Source organism: Diospyros lotus, chromosome 8 (genome assembly GCF_014633365.1).
Source record: "Diospyros lotus cultivar Yz01 chromosome 8, ASM1463336v1, whole genome shotgun sequence".
NCBI lineage: Eukaryota > Viridiplantae > Streptophyta > Magnoliopsida > Ericales > Ebenaceae > Diospyros > Diospyros lotus.
In genome coordinates this window covers 13,044,652-13,065,824 of record NC_068345.1, presented here as the reverse complement: position 1 = coordinate 13,065,824, position 21,173 = coordinate 13,044,652, and the positions used below count along the sequence as shown (strand labels likewise).

The following is a 21,173-nucleotide window of genomic DNA, read 5'->3' as shown; positions in this document are numbered from 1 at the left end:
GTTTCTTTCTATGTTTAGACATTTATAAGTTATTCATGTAAGAGTCTTAAGGAAGATAATCCCAATTTACATGGAGCAATTGGTGGGGTTGTGTAAACTTGAAGGAGTAATTTTTTTTTTCTACGAATTGTCTGAGAAAGAGATAGAGAAAGATGCAAGTAACCCGATGAATTGATTGTTCATCTGTCATGCGAAGAGCAATGAAGAACAATCTAATGCCACATGTTAATCAACAAATCTCTTAAAATCTCAACATTTAGTATTATAGAAAAGATATTAAATAATATCAAATCTTTTATTTATCTAATCATAGATAAACTAAAAAAGTGGTTCTAATTTGAAGATAACACTCATCTTTCTTAATAAGCAATCCCTTTGAAAAACTTATCCATTTCACATGTAGGGAGACAAATGTCACTTGACAACTATTCATCTTTTATGGAAGGACCTTCGAGATTAGCCATTGTTGATAGACTTGTCGCCACTGACCATTGTTGTTTAGGTAGAACCATCAACAACCTTGTTAATTCTTGCTTATATTGTTAAAGAATTTGTACTATTAAACAAGAGATAAAAAGAAAATATTGTTATATATTTATATTTTCAAAAGAAACAAAGAGATGTCTTTTAGTTTAAAATTGAATTCAATATAAATATCTTTAGGTCTAACATTCAAGAGACATAATTCTTAGTGACCATTTATAAAGGAACTCACAATTGTTTATGAAGTCACACGTCGTTCCTTTTACATGAAAACGCTATAACCTTTAGATAAATGGGCATGTCTATTATAATAAGTAAATCCATGTTAGAGGGGAAAAACAAAAAAACTTTTCAACCATTTTCTTCTTCCCTCAAAGACACATTAAGTTCTTTTTAAGAAAAAATTTAAAAATTGTTGATTATAGATTTCTGTAATTTTGATAAATCTTTGGGGTATTTATCATTAACCTTACAACAATTTTTAAAGGGGGGTAATAATACCTTAAAGATAGTGATTTTTTACATTCAAAGTCACATTTTGTATAAATCTCCACAATTAATATTTTTTCAACCATTTTTTAGGATGTTATTTTGTATAACATGTACAAACTTTTTCTTTTTAGCTAGTTAATAGAAAGGGTAAAGTTGATATTTTGAAGGACACTTAAGGTTTAACGTACCCTGGCCAAATCATGTACCTGCCCAAGAGTTTAGGCATGATGTGGTAGAAAATCTTGTTTTGAATTCATAAGGCCAACACATCTAAGGTGCTATCCAAGGGTCTCAATGATACCCTCACTAGACATTTGTAGTGGCATCCTTAGCCCATTACCCCTCAAGCCCATTGAAGCATAAGCAAGAACAAGAAAAAAAGAACAAAAAGATTTATTAATAAATAATTGCAACTATAATATTGTTCATACAAGTGGGCCTTAGTTGGGTTTTTATACTTGATGGTTTAACTCATACTCACACTAATTAGGTCTAAAAAATATAAATTGAAATTGAACCAAATCAACACAATCATATTCATTCAAATAAATTTATGAGGTTATTTGAACTCAAGAGACCCTGTTAGCTAATAAGGTAAATTATGCTGAACATCTCTTAAAATTCAGTAAAATAACACAAAACCTATGATATATTAGAAAAGACAAGAATCTCCCATGAGGTTAACTTTTGTGCCTAGACAACCATTTTGTCTTTCTTGTTATCTCATTTCTCCTTTTTTTTTTCTGCTTCCTCACTTTGAGACTAGTCCGACTATTAGACAGGAGGTTTGAAAATTTCTTTACATAGTTCTCATAATTGGAAAAAGGGAGAAAAGATCTAGATTTAGTCAAATCTCTATTTATTTTCAAAATTAAAAACAAATCCAATAGGAGAAAAAACTAATCTTCTTCCAAAAGCCACGTCAACTTAATTAGGAACAAACTTCATCTAGGGTTTATCTTCAATAAATTCTCCCCTTTCTCATCTCTCTCTCTCTCTCTTTGAGGTTCAAATTTAGATGGGTTCAATTTACATTATTGACAAATTAATTTGCAAAGACCTTTGTGCGGTTCAATTTGCACTATCTACTAATTGATTTGTAAAGTAAAGTTCTCCGCACATCAAGAGAAAAAATGCGTCTTCTCTCTCTTCCTTTCTCTCTCTCTTTTCAAGTAAATGGTGAATTAAATTCTGCATTTAAAGAAATTTTACCGAATTCCTCTTTGAAAATAAATCCAAAATTTGAAGAGCTCAAATTTGGGTTGTTAAAAAAAAAGGTATTTTAAAATATTAATTACTATTTATTTAGAGTAAAGGGAAAGTCATAAACAATCCATAGTCTTCAAAAAAAGGTTTGTGTCATCTATATTATTATATAAGTAAATATAAAGTTTTGGTGATACGAAACCTTAAAGTATTTTCTAAAATATCTTATCTTGTTTAAAAAAATAAAAATTAAATATATTAGCAGAAGTTAAATTCATGACTTTTAATATAAAAATTATTTTTAAATAATTTCATGACTACACTAAAACTCATTTTATTTTAAATTTTTACCTAAAAATTAAAAAGTAAACTATTATGATCAAGGCCACCCAGTAAAATTATATTCAAAATATTTTAATTTATTATATATATATATATATATATATATATAACATGAATCAGCTCTCTAATTCTTAATATATTAGAAGCATTTATATTATTTTATCAAAACTCAAGGCTACTTTGTGTGAATTACGGTTGACCGCACTTATATTTGTTACAAAATTAATTTTTCAATCGTAGCAGGTCCGGCCGGGACTGGGGAGCTCACTGGAAGATAGAGGAGGTCGAGCACACAATAGACTTTCTCGTACCCTAGAAACGTCTCTAAATTCAAACAACCAGACACTTTGCGCCACACGCTCTGTCGCTCTCAATTTGTTCTCTCAAAGCCAGAAGCAAAGCTAAGTTAAAGCAAAAGCGGAGACTTTCCACTCGTTGGTAAGGTTTTCTTACCGTTGGTGTTTGCGAATTGAGGGTCCTTTTTATTTGCCCCGGATTGTATTTCTCTTCTTCTTTCTGCTACTGCTGATCACGTACTATTTTCTCAGATTCCTTTGAACCAGTGAGCAATTTCTGTGAAGCCATGTCTCTGGTAAGTAACTTGGACTTGCAGTCTACGTGGATTTCTGCAATAACGCAGTTGTTGTGGATTTGCAGTTTCTTTTATGTGTTTCTGTTTGTCTGTTTACTTATGGATAGTGCATTTGGCCTAGATGTATGAATGTATATGTTTAGGGACTATAATACTTGGTTTTCTGTACACAAGAAGACTGAATGTACCTAGTTATCTTTAGACTACGATCCTTTTCCAGTCAAATGTGCTAGGGAAGGATGAATGCTAGTAGCCTAGACAGCCTTTTCCAATTCAAGCAAATCCCAAATATAGATATAACGAGTAATTACAACAGAAACATAATATAATCAGCCACTCATGTGCACGGGGATATCAAGATTTAGATGGAAAACATTTCAATGGGAAGAGAAAAATCACAAGATGGAAGTACACTGTGAATGTCCACTAGTCAATTAACAAATTAGTAATAAATCTTTCCTAATCAAACTGGTATAATTTGAGAGGCAGAATTAGCAAAACATGTGCAAAATTTTGGCTAAAACAGCATAATGTTGAATATGGAAATATAATATGAAACTTAGAATAATTTAAGAAAACTTCAAACTTTGATTTAGAATAAAATGACTAACTACAAAGTGTCTTAAAAGGCTATTTATCATAGGGTTAGAGTGGTAGCAAATCCTAACCATTGGTCACAAAGAAATCCATCTACTGTTAGCCCACCACCTATTTTAAGCATCACATGACTACTTATTAAAGCTAATATTTAAAATACTAACTAAACTCTAATAACATAAATACTAGTGTTCTAAAATGCGGCCTAGACGGTTGCCGAGGCATTAGGCGGCCCCTGACTGCCGTGATTACATGCAAATCGGCACCCCTAGGCGCTAGGCCCAATTAATATGGCCCAATCGCGACCTAGGAGGCGCCTAGCCACCTGGGTCGCCAAGATGTGCGTTTGGATTTTGTCTTTTGTGGACTTGTCGATTTCTCTCTCTCGTCGCCGTCGCCAATTGTCTTGTCGCTTTCTGTCTCTTGTCGTCGCCAATCATCTCGTCGCTTTCTCTCTCTCGTCGCCGCCACTGCCGCCAATCTTCTCTTCGTGTGTTTGGATTTGAGGCTATCTCTTGGCCAGTTCTTGCACTTTTTCCTCCAGTACAATCCGAGGCCTAGCTTCGACTTTCAACTCTTTCATCATTTGTTTAGCTTCTTTCATCAAGAAGCTTTCGATTTTCAGCTCTTTCTGGGTTTAAAGCTTCTTTCATCATTTTTGCAGCTCTTCTCAAGAAGCTTCGATTTTTAGCTCTCGCCATAGAAATTTTTGTTTTGATAGGATTCTAGGGTTTGTAGCTAGTTGTTGGATATGTGCACAACTGAACCTACAATTGGATTCTGCTGGGTGTAAATAATTGAGCATTGTTTGAGATTCTTAAAGTTAAAAAAAACAATAGTTTTCCTAGGCCCCAGTCTGGCGCCCGACTAGTACCTAACGCGTTTTAGAACATTGATAAATACTAAGCATAAACTAAACAAATAAAAAATAAAAACACTAATAAGTCAAAGAATATGCTCTTGCATTAATATCCCCTAGTTGAAAAGAAACATGGTGGAAAGCTGATGAGAAAACTTGGATGTATTGATCATAAATTATAGGATCTATTTTTTGAAACTGAAACAAGCAAAAACAGAATGCTTGATTAATTAATTCCAGAAGAATAGGGAAGAATATATACACAAGAGTCCCTTATCTTATCTTAATAATTTAGGAGAAGATTTAGGATTTTTTATCTCCTAAAAACTAGGAACAAACCAAACTTAAAATACAAAATTTAAATATAAATTTACAACAACTAATCTACAAGGATACTGACTTATCCTTATTTTATCACTCTCCTATTTTTGAATTTCAAATCTTCTTGATCTCGTCCAACACTCCCCCTCAAGCTTAGGAATAGATGCAAGCCATTCCTAGCTTGACTATTAGAGATTCGAACTCAGGTTTCACCATAACTTTGGTGAACACATCTGCAATTTGATCTGTGGTTGGAACATAAGATAGAATTATTCCACCTTCATCAATTTCACGTTTTATAAATTCCTATCAATCTTTACATGTTTCATACAATCATGTTGAACATGATTTCTCACAATATTAATAGCAGACTTACTATCACTGTATACTTTTGTAGGTTGAGTCAAAGGTATCCTTAGGTCCCCCATTAACCTTTCTAACCAAATTACCTCACAAATTCCTTGAGCTATTGCTCGGAATTTTGCCTCAGCACTACTACGAGCCACCACTGGTTGTTTTTACTTCTCTAGGTTACAACATTTCCCTATACCTTAGTGCAATAACCGGTTGTTGACTTGCTATCCTCTATAGAGCCTGCCCAATCTGCATCAACTAACCCTTCAATTTCTCGTTCCTTGGTCTTTTTAAGCATCAACCCTTTCCCAGGTGTCCCTTTTAGGTATCTAAGCACATGAAACACAACATTCATGTGCTTCTTTGTAGGAGCATGCATGTATTGACTGATCTTGCTTACTGCGTAGGTTATGTCAAGCCTGGTAAGAGACAAATAGATCAACCTACCCACTAGTCTTTGATATCTTTCTTTTTCAACTGGTATATCATCATCATTCTCTTCAAATTTCCAGCATTTGTTTAATGGGGTACCCACTGGTTTGCATGTTAGCATACCTGTGTCCTTGAGTAAATCCACAATGTACTTTCTTTGAGAGATAAATAAGCCTTTCTTGCTTCTAGCCACCTCCATTTCTAAGAAATACCTCATGAGTCATAGTTCATCACTTCGGTTAGAAGCCACAAAGAGTATTCGAGTGGCATGACTACTAGAACTCATAGCAGCTACTGCATAGCTGGTACTGCTACTATAGCAGTATGGAGCCATCGTCGAGTATAGTATAGCTGTTCTAGGTCTTTCATCTCAAACTCGGCTCTCAGTTGCTCTTTTAGTAGTTTGATACCTTACTCATCATCACTTGTTACAATGATATCATCAACATAGACAATTAGTATAGACTTTCTTCCAATTTCTGTGGTTTTGATAAACAAAGTATGGTTAGCTTGTCCTTGCTTATACCCAAGCTGGATTAAGGTTTGGCTAAATTTTTTAAACCAAGCCCGAGGTGACTGCTTTAAACTATATAGAGATTTCTTCAGTTTACAAACCTTTCCTTCACAGCCCATTTCATCTTTAAAGCCTGATGGAATTTTTATGTAGATCTCCTCATCTAAGTCCCCATTAAGAAATGCATTTTTTATATCAAACTGAAACAAAGGCAAATCCAAATTTACAGCAATTGAGAGTATTACCCAAATAGAATTGAGTTTAGCTATAGGGGCGAAGGTTTCTTCATAGTCTATTCCATAGGTTTGAGTGAACCCTTGTGCCACTGACTTTGCTTTATATCTTTTAATACTACCATCTGCATTGTGCTTGATGGTAAACACCCATTTGCATCCAATGGTTCTCTTATCTAGGGGTAATTCAATTATATCCCAAGTGTAGTTTCCAACCAAGGCCTTCATTTCTTCCATCACAGCTGCTTTCCAGTTAGGATCTCTCATAGCTCCTTGAATATTTTTAGGGATTTCAGCACTGTCAAGCCTTGCAATAAATGCTCTAAGTTGAGGAGACACTTTTGCATAAGTTAAATAATTAGACAGAGGATATTTGGAATGTTTAACACAAGATGTTACGCCTTTTCGGAGAGCTATAGGTACTGCCCAGTCTATCCCATCATCTTGAATAGCACCACTGGGTTGATCCTTAGTTTTTTCTATTAATTCAGTCTCATTCCCTGTTAAATCAACACCTGCGTTACTGTCTTCTGATAGACCATCATCTAGGGAGGATGATTGACATTGCTGGACTTCAGATAGACCTTTAGGTCTTCGGGAATATACAAGCCAGGGAGGACTGGTAGACTGTTGAGTTTGAGACTGAGGAGATAGAGGCTACACAGGTTTAGAGATGGGTGATTGAACAGGAGTTGGAGAAATCGACTTAGGGTTTGCTGCTGCCAGCATCTTATCAGGGATTAAGTCTCCCCCTTGAGAAGATTCTGGCAGTAAGGAAGGAAAAAATGAATAAACAAGAAGGGGATCAGCAGGGTTGGATTGAGAATTGGTGTGTGAATAATAGGCAAGATCCTCATAGAAAGTGACATCGATGAAAGTATAAAACCACCTGTTATCCTAGGACTATGCGGAATGACCCTTGGATGATATATGCCTCTCTCAACACTCTCAAAATCCACCCAGCAATTATAGGAATTGAAAACAGAAAACATAAGAACAAGAAACAGAAAGCAAACCACACAACGCAAAGATTTATCTTGGTTCGGTTTCCTTTGAGGAAACCTACATCCAGCCTTCAAAGAGCCCTCCTAGTAGTCTTTATTTCCAGAAAGAAGATCAGTCATCACAGCCCTCATAGCCCACAAACCCGAGTACAATACCACACTGTTTCCCCAAGAAAATAAACCCAAGACTTGCAGATAGTCTTCCTTTCTTGAACAATGCCTTGCACTCATAATACAAAGGACTAGAGCACTCATAGAATAGTTCTCTCTCAGCAGGCGCCTTGCCCTCTTATTTATAGAGGAGGCGGACACACTTAGGCAACTAACTAACTTAGGGAAATTACATATTAACCCCAACAAAATGTACTAATTACACTTTAACCCCTAGTTGCCTAATTTCTTCAGCCGGGACTACTCCTTTAGCTCCTTTCCGATTCTACTATCTTCTAGGACAAAACTCGAGGCAAACTTCAACACCGCCGATTGATGGGACAATAACACTTGTAGCCCTTTTGTGTAGGAGAGTAGCTAATAAAAACACATTTTAGGGCTTTTGGATCTAACTTTGTTTGAGACACACTGTGATTGTGAACACACTACACAACCAAAAACTTTAAGCTCAATGGAAGGAAAGAAGGGTGAATTAGGATAGGATTCACAAAGTGTTTCAAGAAGGGTTTTGAATTTGAGTGTTTTAGAAGGGATACGATTTATCAAATATCTAGCTGTAAGAACAACCTCCCCCCAAAATGAATGAGGCACATGAGTGGTGTTCATAGCCCTTGCCACTTCTAAGAGATGCCTATTTTTCCTTTCAGCCACACCATTTTGTTGTGGTGTGTAGGGAGAAGAACTTTGATGCAAAATACCATGCTCATGTAAGTAGTTGGTCAAGTCATGAGAAAAATATTCTTGACCAATGTCGGTTCAAAAGATACGAATAGAGGTTTGAAACATATTCAAAACAAACTTGTGAAATCTCTTGAATATGCTACTTGCTTCTGATTTATCTTTCATAAGATACACCCAACATGCCCTAGAATGGTCATCAATAAAAGTTATAATCCATCTTGAACCAGAAAGATTAGGATGTTTAGAGGGGCCCCAAATGTCAATATGGATTAAATGAAATGGTTTAGAAGGTTTATAAGATTGAATGAGGTGATGGGCTCTTGATTGTTTTGCAAAAGTACATTGTTCACAAGAAAGAATATGGTCTTTATTGATAAAAAACTGAGGATGCAAGAATTTGAGATAGGGAAAGCTAGGGTGTCCTAACCGTTTATGCCATAACATGATTTTGGCATTGGAGGTAACAGTTAGGACTATTTTATTCAAAAGAGATGAGGTTGCAGTATTCTTCGTTAACCAATAGAGTCCATCTTTTGCTTCAACACTGCCAATCATCATCCCCGATGCTTGATCCTGAAACACACAACATGAGAGAAGAAATATCACTCTACAATTCATATCTTTGGTAATCCTACTCACTGATAAGAGATTATAGCTCAACCCAGGCATATATAAAATTGATTCTAGCTTTAGATTTGAAAGACAAACAGTCCTGTGACCCACTGCAGGAGATATAGTACCATCAGTCATTGAAATATCAATTGAATTTTTACAGAGAGTGTATTCGGTCATATGCTTAGTAGAACTAGACATATGGTCGGATGCCCTTGTGTCTATTATCCAGGCATCCTTAGGCAGTCTGTGTGTTGTCAAGGAGAGATAGGGAATACCTTGTAGAGCCATGGATGCAGTAGGTTGATGTGTAGAGTGGTTGGTAGGGCTGGTACCTTGATTTAGTAATCGATAGAGGGCCTAAATTTGTTCTTCTGACAGATTTAAATTTGTCCTACTTTTGTCCTCACTGGATGCCTCGACAACATAGGCTGATCGGGTATTGTCTCTCTTGTTTTTAGGCTTCTAGTTTGCAAGTTTACCATGGATCTTCCAACAGGTATCCTTGGTGTGATAAGGCCTTTTACAGTGGTCACACCACTGTTTTTCCCTTCCTTCTCCTTTCGAGAAATTTTCCCTTGGTTTAATAGTTGCAAGAGCAGAATTTTGTTGGTTTATACTTAGATCATTGACTTGATGAAGCATTACCTTTCATCGACTTTCTTCTCTTCTCACCTCGGCAAAGACCTCCCTAAGAGATGGTAGGGGTTTTGTTCCTAAAATCCTGCCTCTTACTTCATCCAAATCAGTATTTGGTTTATACTTAGATCATTGACTTGATGAAGCATTACCTTTCATTGACTTTCTTCTCTTCTCACCTCGGCAAAGACCTCCCCGAGAGATGGTAGGGGTTTTGTTCCTAAAATCTTGCCTCTTACTCCATCCAAATTAGTATTAAGTCCATGAAGAAAATCAAATATCTTATCTTTTTCAATCATCTTATAATACCTCTTGTTGTCAGCAGTACACTCCCAATTTATAGTATGAAATAAATCAATTTCATGCCATAACTCAACCAATATATTAAAGTAATCTGTAACACTCATGTTACCTAGCATTCTTGTCCTAATGGCTGACCTTATTTCAAAGGTTTAGGAGGAGTTCTCTAGATCGGAATACATCTCCTGGACTGAATCCCAAATCTCCTTGGCAGTTTTGTGAAATAGGTAAGTCCTCTCTAGTCTTGTCTCCATCGAGTTGATCAACCATGCCATTATGGTTGAATTTTCTGCTTCCCAAGTGCCATAGGTAGTAGAATCGGTAGGAGGAGCAGGAATATCCCTTGTGAGATAGCCAGATTTTCCTTTCCCTTTGATCACTAATAAAACAGATTGAAAGCATTCCCTAAAATTACTACCATTTAACTTGTGGTGAGTAATTTGTACGGGATGGTTATTGATTGAGGTAGTTGGTAGATTCTGTGAAGAAGGGGTTGGAATAGAAGGAGGAAAAGGGTTTGGTGAGCTTGTAGCGGAGGCTTCGGTTAGGGTAGGATTTTAATGAATATTGGCCATGATTTTTGAGAAGAGAAGAAGAATAGAGAAGCCTTAATGCTGTTTGTTGAGCCTTGGCTTTAATACCATGAAACAAGCAAAAACAAAATGCTTGATTAATTAATTTAAGAAGAATAGGGAAGAATATATACACAAGAGTCCCTTATTCCTATAATTTAGGAGAAGATTTAGGATTCTTTATCACCTAAAAACTAGGAACAAACCAAACTTAAAAACAAACTTTAAATATAAATTTACAACAACTAATCTACAAGGATAATGACTTATCCTCATCTTATCACTCTCCTATTTTTGAATTTCAAATCTTCTTGATCTCGTCCAACAAAAACTCTTCTTCAAATGTCCAAGTTCCTTTCCTTGGAGGTTGTGCAACCACTTGGCAAGAAATTGACAGTAGATCGCCTCATCAAGAATGAGCCTCTTTCATATCAAGCACATCTTCATTAAATTATCTTGATTTCTTTGGCAACTGATTAACCCATTCCTTGGTGGTAGCTTTGTCGTTCTATCCATTAAATCCATGGAAATCAAATAAGTTTGCAAAATTAAAAATAAGGCTAATTGTGCATGAGGAAGGATTGTGTCCTAAACCTTCACATATCAACAACAAGGTGCCTCAACAAATTACCTATGCTCCTATTCACCACTTCAGTTCGCCGATCTGTTTTTGGTTGAGAAGTGCTTGAATTTTGGAATTTAGTTCCTAACTTTTGTCACGACCCTAGGGTTTGGCTAGGGTTTAGGAAGTAATTTGGTATGGATACGGGAAAGAGAGAGCAAAAAGGGAGGGAAATGCAGAACAAGAACAGAGTTAATTGAGGGAGACGAGAGGAAATAGAGGGAGATGAAGTAGAGAGAAAAGACTCAAATCTGATTATCATTCAACATAACATCCATCCTTCTACAAGTAGCCTTTTATAGGCATCAACTAACCACTAATCCGAAGCATATTCTGGACTAACAACTCTCATGTGCAATTACAAAATATCTCCTAACAACCATTGTAACTAATGATAGCCTTGCCCCTCTAATTCCTCTTGGGCCATGACAATCCCCCCAAGAAGAACATGGTTTTAGTTTATGGTGGAGTTAGTGTAGAAGATGAGCCTACCATACTAGGGTTCGCAGATGTTGACTATGTAGCAGATTTGGACAAAAGGTCATCTACCGGGTACGTTTTCAAGCTATGGAATGCAACCATTAGCTGGAAAATAAATTTGCAATCGGTAGTAGCTCTTTAAACCACCGAGGCCGAGTATATAGCTGTTACAAAAGCTATAAAGGAGGGTCTATGGTTGAAATGTTTAGTAAGTGAGCTCCTAGGGAGAAATGTTAAGGCTATCTTAAAGTATGATAGCCAAAGTGCTATACATTTGGCTAAAAATCAAGCACACCATGAGAGAACTAAATACATTGATGTGGGGTACCACTTTATCAGAAAAGTACTTGAAAGAAAGGAAATAGATTTGATAAAGGTAGTAGGAGAGGAAAACGCTGCTGATATGTTCACTAAAGCAGTCCTTATGTCTAAGTTACACCATTGTTTGAGGCTCTTACATGTTTATATTGGTGAATGATCAGGTTTTATTTAGGTCCATGAGGAGAGCAGATCAAAGGAGTGAAGATTAGGCCACATTCTTGCAAATGGTGGAGATTTGTTATATGTTTGCATCGAGTGTAGCCTATAAGAAACCAGTGAAGATAAATGTATCAAGCGGCAGAAGTGTAGTAAAGTTATGTACTTATGTATGAGGGGTATAATAGGAAGTGTGTAGTCTTTTGTATTCCTTGTAATATTTGCCCATAATGTCTATAAATAGAAGACATAAGGCAGCCGTTTAATAGATGATCATTCATTCTGATTTATGAGTGTAGTGTGTGAGAGGAAAGCTAGAATCAAGATAGTCTTTGTAATCTCCTAGTTGATTGTACTCGTGTATGCGTGTGAGAGAGAGGGATTCTTATACTGGTTTCATCACTCTTAGTGGATTTCTCTGAGGATTTGAAGGTTGGATGTAGGATCGTTTATGCGGTCTAAACCAAGATAAAATCTTGTTGTTTTCGTTGTGTGGTTTGATTGTTTCTTCTCCATTTTATTATTGTTTTCAATTCTGTCTTTTAAATTTTTGTTGATTGTATTGAATCGAGTGAGGGTGTGATTTACATTTGGCTGTGTATTAAGAGATCCTAGCGCTCTTAATCATAACACTCAATTTCTCGAATTGCGTCTCCCTTTTCGCCCAATCACTGACCATTGGCTGGAGGACCACCGCACTCCTTGAGTTCGCCTGGATGGTCGGAGTTGGCTCTGCTCGCGATCGCTGCGAATTCAGCGATCACCTCCTCACCGATTCCGCCTCACCCAATCACCGCCAGACTTCACCTAATACACAATTCAGTAGCCTCGAGAATCAATTGGATTCGAGAATCTATTGGATCTGTTGCGGTTTCCTGAAATCACCTTCAAAATTCAAGTCAAATTGAATTACAGAATCCGCCTCGCTTACAATTCGCCAAAAATCGCTGGCGCCGTTCCTTCTCGCTTTGGTCACTTGAATTTGCTTCAATTATCAGTCGAATTTTATTCGCTTGAAGCACCGAAAATCGCCTGGCTCGTTGAAATTAAATGTGTTGAATCGCCTTGGCTAATTGCTAAGAACTTCTAAATCACGGCCAAGAATCGTCAGGATTACTCGACAGAGAGAATTGCTAAGGAACGCATAGCTCTAATACCAAATGTCACGACCCTAGGGTTTGGCTAGGATTTAGGAAGTAATTTGGTATTGATACGGGAAAGAGAGAGCAGAAAGGGAGGGAAATGCAGAACAAGAACATAGTTAATTGAGGGAGACGAGAGGAAATAGAGGGAGATGAAGTAGAGAGAAAGGACTCAAATCAGATTATCATTCAACATAACATCCATCATCCTACAAGTAGCCTTTTATAGGCATCAACTAACCACTAATCCGAAGCATATTCTGGACTAACAGCTCCCATGTGCAATTACAAAATATCTCCTAACAACCATTGTAACTAATGACAGCCTTGCCCCTCTAATTCCTCTTGGGTTGTGACAACAACTTCCACAAAGAATGACAAAACTGCTCCATAAACTTCATGTTTCTGTTTGACCCTATAGTTGCAGGGATCCCACATAGACAATTTATTTGAATACCAATTAGCGACATGCAATGCATCAATAGTCCTTGAAGAAGGAATGAAGTGAGTCATTTCGAAAAGTGGATCAACTACCAAGAGAATCATGCCGTCTAACAGTTTTAGGCTATTCATGAACAAAATCCACACTAGGATGAACTCAAGGGGAATTAGCAAATAGGATGAACCCAAGGGGAAGTTCAGTTTACCGAATTGTTATAAGCAAATTCAGCGTGAGGAAGGATTGTGTCCTAAACCTTCACATGATTATCGACGAGGCCTCTCAACAAATTACTAACACTCCTATTTACCACTTCAATTTGTCCATCTGTTTGTCGATGAGAAGTGCTCGGATATTGCAATTGAGTTCCCTACTACAAAGAATGACAAAAATGTCCCATAAACTTCACTTCTCTGGATTTGATGTAGATGCATTATTTCTTTGAAAAACAATTAGTGACATGTGATGCATCAGTAGTCATTGAACAAGGAATGAAGGGAGTCATTTTGGAAAATTGATCAACCGCAAAGAGGATAAAATCATGCCCTCTTTAACAGTTTTAGGCTGTCCACGAACAAACTCCATACAAGGATGAACCCAAGGGGAAGGAGCATAGTTGTCAAAAGCCTGCCACATGGGGGTGCAGCCCTGTGCACCTATTCATGGCTGAATCAGTGCCAGGCAAAAGGCTCTGTGAAGGTGCATGATGCATGCACCTCCAATGTAGGCGCATCAAACTCCTTATAAGCAAGTGTATTAAACCCCTCAAATGCTTAAAAGACAAACAAAAGCTAAAAGGCAGGAATTGGGTATCAAGCAAAAGTAAACAAACTTTTCAACTGAGGAAAAAATGAAGAAAACAACTCTTCAAGCCTTCAACTGAGTGCATATTAGTGTTGATCAGTGCCAGGTGAACTTGTTGGTTGCAGCTGGGGGACTGCTGGAGCTGTCACACACTGGCGACCTTATGTGTGTGGAGATCATGTGCTGATGAACAGGCTGTGTGAGCCTCAGTACCAGCTGCCTTTTTCCATTGTTAGGATTGCCAGAGTCTGGCGAACATCCTCCCTTCACCTATTTTGTGCCACTTCTTGTTTGTTTTGTGCTGTTTTTCTTCAATTTTTCTTCATTGCTGCTGCATTTTTTTCCTGCTGTTTCTGAAGACTGAAATTGACTTGTTTTTTTTTCTGTTTCTATTCCTTTGCTGCTACATTCCTTTTGTTTTTTTTTTCTCTGAATGCTGAAGCCTGCAGCCTGGTTGTTTTCAGTGTTATTTATTTGGTGTTTTCTTCTTAATAATTTATAAGGTGAAACTTCTTTTTATTTTGGCAAAAGGTCACTTTAGTACATGAACTTCCATGTTTTGGTCAATTTCATACATGAACTTTTTTTACGGTCAGTTGAATACATGAACTTACAATTTTGGTCAATTTCATATAAATGAAATTAGGGGTAAATTGCCTTTAGACCCCTATGGTTTGGGCCATTTGCATGGAGACCTGATAGAACACATGTTGACATGAAGAATGAGAGATCGAGATTGTGAGAGAGAGAAAAGAAGATTGCGAAAGGGGGGATAGAGAGAGGCTTTTTAAAGAGATGAAACATAATAGTACTTGGGGGGGGGGAGGGGTTGTATAGATATACTGTAGAAATAGAAGTATTTTTGAATATAGAATATTCTTTGTATATCTTAGAAGCTATGTATATTCTGTGTATATTCTTCTTTCCTTTTTTGTTATTTTTCTTTTGTATCATTCTCTTCCTCTATAAACAGAAAAGGGGAATTAATGTGTAATCTCAAGAAATAGAGAATTATATTTTCTCAATCTTGTTTAGATGGTATCAGAGCAGGAATTAGGATTAAATCACAACCGTTCAACTGTGAAACCCTAATTTCTTCTATCCCTCTGCTATACCCAAGATCTGTTGCCCCCATTTCACTGGCCGCTTGTCACTGCTGCTTCCTCAGGCTGCCGCCGCCCTTACATCGGCCACCGCCTTTGAGATCCGGCCATCCCGACCGTTGCTGCCTCTATAGTCATCGTCGTCGTCGTTCTCCAGTGGGTTCCCACCTCTGGAATGGCCGCGACCTTCTAGCCTCTTGCGAAGGTTGGTCTTTTAGCCTCTCCGTTGTTCGTGTCGCTACATTAGTTGTCCCTATCCGCTGTCGCGAAGGTCGTCCCTCTCCGCAGTCGCGAAGCTCGCCCCTATCCGCAGTCGCGAAGCTCAGCTCTGCATTGCACACCAGAGCCGCTCCTATCTGCCGTCCTTGGTCATGTTTGTGCTGCCTCAGTTCGCCCATCAGATCTGCGCGTCAGAGCCGCCCCAGTTCGCACGTCAGAGCAGCCCATTGGTGGCTATTCTTCGTTGTTTCTGTCACCCAGATTTGATCTAGTTTCTATTGTTGAGATTGGAGACCTGGGTACCCAGATCCAAGCGCCCAGATCCGTGGGTTCCTACTAGCGGGGTCCAGATCCGGTCACTGTGTGCAGATTCGGCTACTGCTCCGCCTTGTTTCTGCTGCCCTAATCCTTTTTTTCAGCCACCATGACGGAATCTGCATCTTCAGTCACTCCGACCCAGCGCTTCCAGCTTTCTCAAGATCAATTTCGAGTTCCCCGAAACTCCCATGAAGCTGATGTAGGACCATTCAACAAAGAGCAACTTGATCAACTTCTGCAACTGCTAACGCCTAATCTGTCCCCTGGTACACCTAATTGTTCATTGGCCTATTCAGGTAGAAATTCCTTTGCCCTCTCTAGCTCTTTTCAATTTGTTCCATGGATCATTGATTCAGGAGCATCTGATCATATGATTGGTTCATCGCATCTATTCAACTCGTATATTCCTTGTTTTGGTAGTGAAAAAATAAGAATAGCCGATGGTAGTCTTTCACCTATTGTAGGTAAAGGTCTCATTAAACTCTCTGACAATATTGATCTTCAATCAGTTCTCTATGTTCCTAAACTTGCCTGCAATCTTCTATCTGTTAGTAAACTCTCCAAAGACTCTAACTGTCGTGTTATCTTTTTTGATTCCTATTGCATTTTTCAGGCCCAGAACTCGGGGAAGACGATTGGAAATGCTAGAGAAATAAACGGGTTCTACTATTTGGATGGGGATGTCTTGCGTAATAAAAAAGCTTACGGGTTGAGTGGTATTAGTTCTACTTCTATTTCTAATCAAATAATGCAATGGCATCTTAGGCTAGGCCATTCTAGTTTTCCTTACTTTAAACATTTATTTCCTACGTTGTTTAAAGGAGTGGATCCTTCTTTGTTTCAATGCGAGAGTTGTCATTTATCCAAAGATCATTGTGTTAAATTTCTTCCAAAACCCTATTGTCCTTCAAAACCATTCTATTTGATACATAGTGATGTTTGGGGTCCTTTTAAGGTCTCCACTTTGTTTGGCAAAAAGTGGTTTGTTACTTTTATTGATGATCATACTCGAGTTTGTTGGGTTTACTTACTTGCAAAGAAATCAAATGTGCCTAGAACTTTCAAGGATTTTTTCCATCTAATTGAAGCTCAATTTCACACAAAAATCTGTATTCTTCGATCTGATAATGGCACTAAATATTTTAATAAATCTTTGGGAGTTTTTTTAAAGAAAAAAGGAATTTTACATCAATCCACTTGCCGTGAAACTCTCCAACAAAATGGTATTGCTGAACGGAAAAATCGACACCTACTAGAGGTTGCTAGGGCCATCATGTTTTCTATGAATGTCCCTAAATACCTCTGGGGTGATGCAATTTTAACCGCTTCCTATCTCATCAATCGTATGCCCACTCGTGTTCTACAGTTTCAAACTCCCTTACGCTCTTTAAAACAACTCTTCCCTCTATGCCGTATCTATTCTGAGTTACTCTGGAAAGTATTTGGATGTACTTGCTTTGTTTATGTTCCTCACATATTTCGTTCCAAATTGGATCCCACAGCTGAAAAATGTATCTTTCTGGGTTATGCACCAAATAAAAAAGGGTACAAATGCTTTAATCTTGTCACCCAAAAAACTTATATTAGTATGGATGTGTCTTTCCTTGAAACTCAACCCTACTTTCTCAAAAATCATCTTCAGGGAGAGCATATTGAGAAAGAAGATAATTTTTTGCATTCTAGTGTTGAGGATGATAATTCCTTAAAACTCTACGATCCCCGTCCTACCATGATTGGTGCTCCTCTCCACTTTGATAAACAACTCAAGGATATAAATGTTCCCAACATTGTGGAACAGGGTGTGTCTAGTTCACAGGTGCCTAGCATGATAGGATTGGAACCAGGGGGAAAATTACCACAAACGGATAAAAATATTCTAAAATCGGAGCTTCAGTTTTATACGAGAAGGCAAACCCTGAAGAATACTATCAATCTGAATATTCCTCTAACTATTGAACAATCGACGTCTTCGAATGATGGGCCTTCCGATAGTACTTCTTCTTCTCATGGTAATTCTAAACTCACTCCTTCAGATTATTCTTCATTTGACTTGTTCAATCTTGATGTTCCTATTGCTACTAGGCAAGGAGTGAGATCTTGTACCAAACACCCGATTGCTAAGTGCCTGTCATACCAAAAATTGTCTAATTATCATAAGGCCTTTCTTTCAAATATTTCTAACTTGCATGTTCCAAGAACAATTCAGGATGCCCTTGGTGACCCAGATTGGAATTTAGCAGTTCAGGAGGAAATGAGTGCTCTTAGAAAGAATGGAACTTGGGAGATTGTGAACAAACCAGAAGGCAAAACAACGGTAGGTTGTAAGTGGGTATTTACTATAAAATGTAAGGCAGATGGGAGCATAGAAAGATACAAAGTAAGACTGGTTGCTAAGGGATTCACCCAAACATACGGCATCGACTATCAAGAAATATTTGCTACAGTAGCTAAAATAAACTCCATTCGAGTTCTTCTCTCCCTTGCAGTGAATTTTGATTGGCCACTTCACCAATTTGATGTAAAGAATGCCTTCCTAAATGGTGATTTAGAAGAAGAAGTGTTTATGGATCTTCCACCAGGATTTGAGAAGAGTCTCGGTACAAACAAGGTATGTCATTTAAAAAAATCCTTGTATGGTCTAAAACAGTCTCCAAGAGTATGGTTTGAAAGATTTGGAAAGGCGGTGAAAAGCTATGGTTACATTCAGAGCCAAGTAAATCACACTCTGTTCTTCAAGCATGCTAGTGACGGTAAGAAAACAATCTTAATTGTCTATGTGGATGATATAATAATGACTGGTGATGACAAGGGAGAGATTGAAGAGCTTAAGAGGAGATTAGCTCATGAGTTCGAAATCAAGGACTTGGGTCCCCTAAAGTACTTTCTTGCGATGGAATTTGCAAGATCTAAAGAAGGGATCTTTGTCAACCAAAGTAAGTATATTCTGGATTTACTCAATGAAACAGGAATGCTTGGTTGTAAAGTTGCTGAAACTCCCATTGAACCCAACTTAAAACTTCAACCTGCCGAGGCCAAAGACGTGGTAGAAAGAGAGAAATATCAAAGGCTTGTGGGTAGACTTATCTATCTATCCCATACTCGACCTGACATAGCCTTTGCTGTAAGTGTTGGAAGTCAATTTATGCACTCACTTGGTTCACAACATTTTGAAGCTACCTACAGAATTCTACGGTACCTAAAGGGAACCCCTGGGAAAGGTCTAATTTTTAGAAAACATGGACATCTTCATATAGAGGCTTATACAGATGTAGATTGGGCAGGCAGTATAACTGACAGAAGATCTACATCAGGGTACTGCACCTTTGTGGGAGGTAATCTTGTTACTTGGAGGAGTAAAAAACAAAATGTGGTGGCCAGAAGCAGTGCTGAAGCCGAATTTCGTGCTGTTGCCCATGGCATTTGTGAGGTCATGTGGAGAAAGAGGCTTCTATCAGACTTGAGGGTTTCCTCTTCCTTACCAGCTAAAGTTTATTGTGATAATAAAGCTGCAATCTCTATTGCTCATAATCCAGTTCTCCATGATAGGATGGAGCATGTAGAGGTAGATAAACACTTTATTAAAGAAAAAATTGATAATGGAGTAATTTGTATGCCCTACATTTCAACAGTTGACCAAGTGGCTGATATTCTTACAAAAGGATTACACAAAACTCAGTTTGAGAAACTTGTGAGTAAGCTTGCCATAGAAGATATCTTCAAGCCAGTTTGAGGGGGAGTGTAGAAATAAAAGTATTTTTGAATATAGAATATTCTTTGTATATCTTAGAATCTATATATATTCTGTGTATATTCTTCTTTCCTTTTTTGTTATTTTCCTTTTGTATCATTCTCTTCCTCTATAAAGAGAAAAGGGGAATTAATGTGTAATCTCAAGAAATAGAGAATTATATTTTCTCAATCTTGTTTAGATATACCTACAACTCTTTAGCCACATTAATGTTGGAGTGATTGAAGGAGGATGAAGATGGAAGGGGGAGATCTAATTGAGAGAGAAAACGGGAGATAATTGAGAGAGAGGGATTTGGTTGGGAGAGAGATTTGAAATGGAAGTAGGCATATATATGTGTGTGTATATTTTATAAGGCCCGAATCCTGTGCCTTACAGCTTGGTTCTTGGAAATCTTCCTCTTCTGTCTCCCTGGCTCTGATGTCACTTTGATGCTGTGTGAGAGGAAGAATCAGCTGCAACAGTGTAATATTGAATCTGGAACGATAAAATGAGACTTAGGTTTAAGAAAACTTCAAATGTTAAATTAGAATACAAATGGCTGCTGGCTGCAGTTTCCTCTCTGTTTTTTGCAGTTTTCAGCTGCAACTACTTGCTGCAATTCTGATTCAGCCATAGCTTTCAAACACTCTGTTTTCTGCTTTATGTCATCTCCATTTCCAACCAAACTACTCTCTGGTTTTCTGCCAAAAAACTAGCTGCAGAAAAACCTAAATGGATTAGCAAGAATGGCTTATGAGCTTTGACTTCTGTTCTTGTTCCTAAAGGAAGAGGGACCAGTGCAACAAAATGACCTTTTATTGCATTTTCTGTTCTTTTTTTTTTTTGGCATATGAGTGTGCGTGTGTGTTTTTTTTTTTTTTTGTTGGGCTTGGGGGGGGGGGGGGGGGGGGGGGGAGGCGGGGTTCAGTCCAGTCCATGTATTGGATAGAGTCCATCAGGTATATGCTCATTTGTTTCTTCCTTTGATCTTGGTGAAAGATATATCATTTTTAGTGCTGCAACAAGATTTTAAGACAAATTGAGACTAGTTTAGGCGTCAAATTGCAGAGCTTATATAAATCCTCTGGATTTTGGGGTGCGACCTTGATAGGATGGGTATGCTGAGAGAATAATTAATAAAGCTCCTTAGCTTTTCGCAGCTTAAGCAATTTAGATAGGTTGGCAAGCAAGTGCTGATTCAATGACTCATCATGGCATCTTGGCTCTATGTTCAGACTCTCACTTGCTAATTAAAATCTTGCACATGTTACGCCTGTGTACTTGTGAATGAGACCTTGACTACATCTGAGGAGTGTGCTAAGACCAGACCATAAACAATGAAGTTACTCCTCCTTTCTAATAGTTTATGAATTTAGATGACATAGTGATCAAAAACTTAATAGGGTTACTTGGTTGGGCATCGATAGATTAATTG

General features: G+C 37.7%; 1 protein-coding gene across 1 annotated transcript in view; it reads left to right on the top strand.

Moving 5' to 3' along the window:
- The first annotated feature begins 2,757 nt into the window (after positions 1–2,757).
- LOC127807170 (elongation factor 1-gamma 2-like) overlaps positions 2,758–21,173 on the top strand; it is a 34,590-nt gene continuing 16,174 nt past the window's right edge. Inside the window, exons 1-2 of the mRNA XM_052344829.1 lie at positions 2,758–2,961; positions 3,072–3,115. Coding sequence (XP_052200789.1) covers positions 3,107–3,115 — 9 coding nt within the window. The 5' untranslated portion in view covers positions 2,758–2,961; positions 3,072–3,106. The remainder of the gene's footprint in view (positions 2,962–3,071; positions 3,116–21,173) is intronic.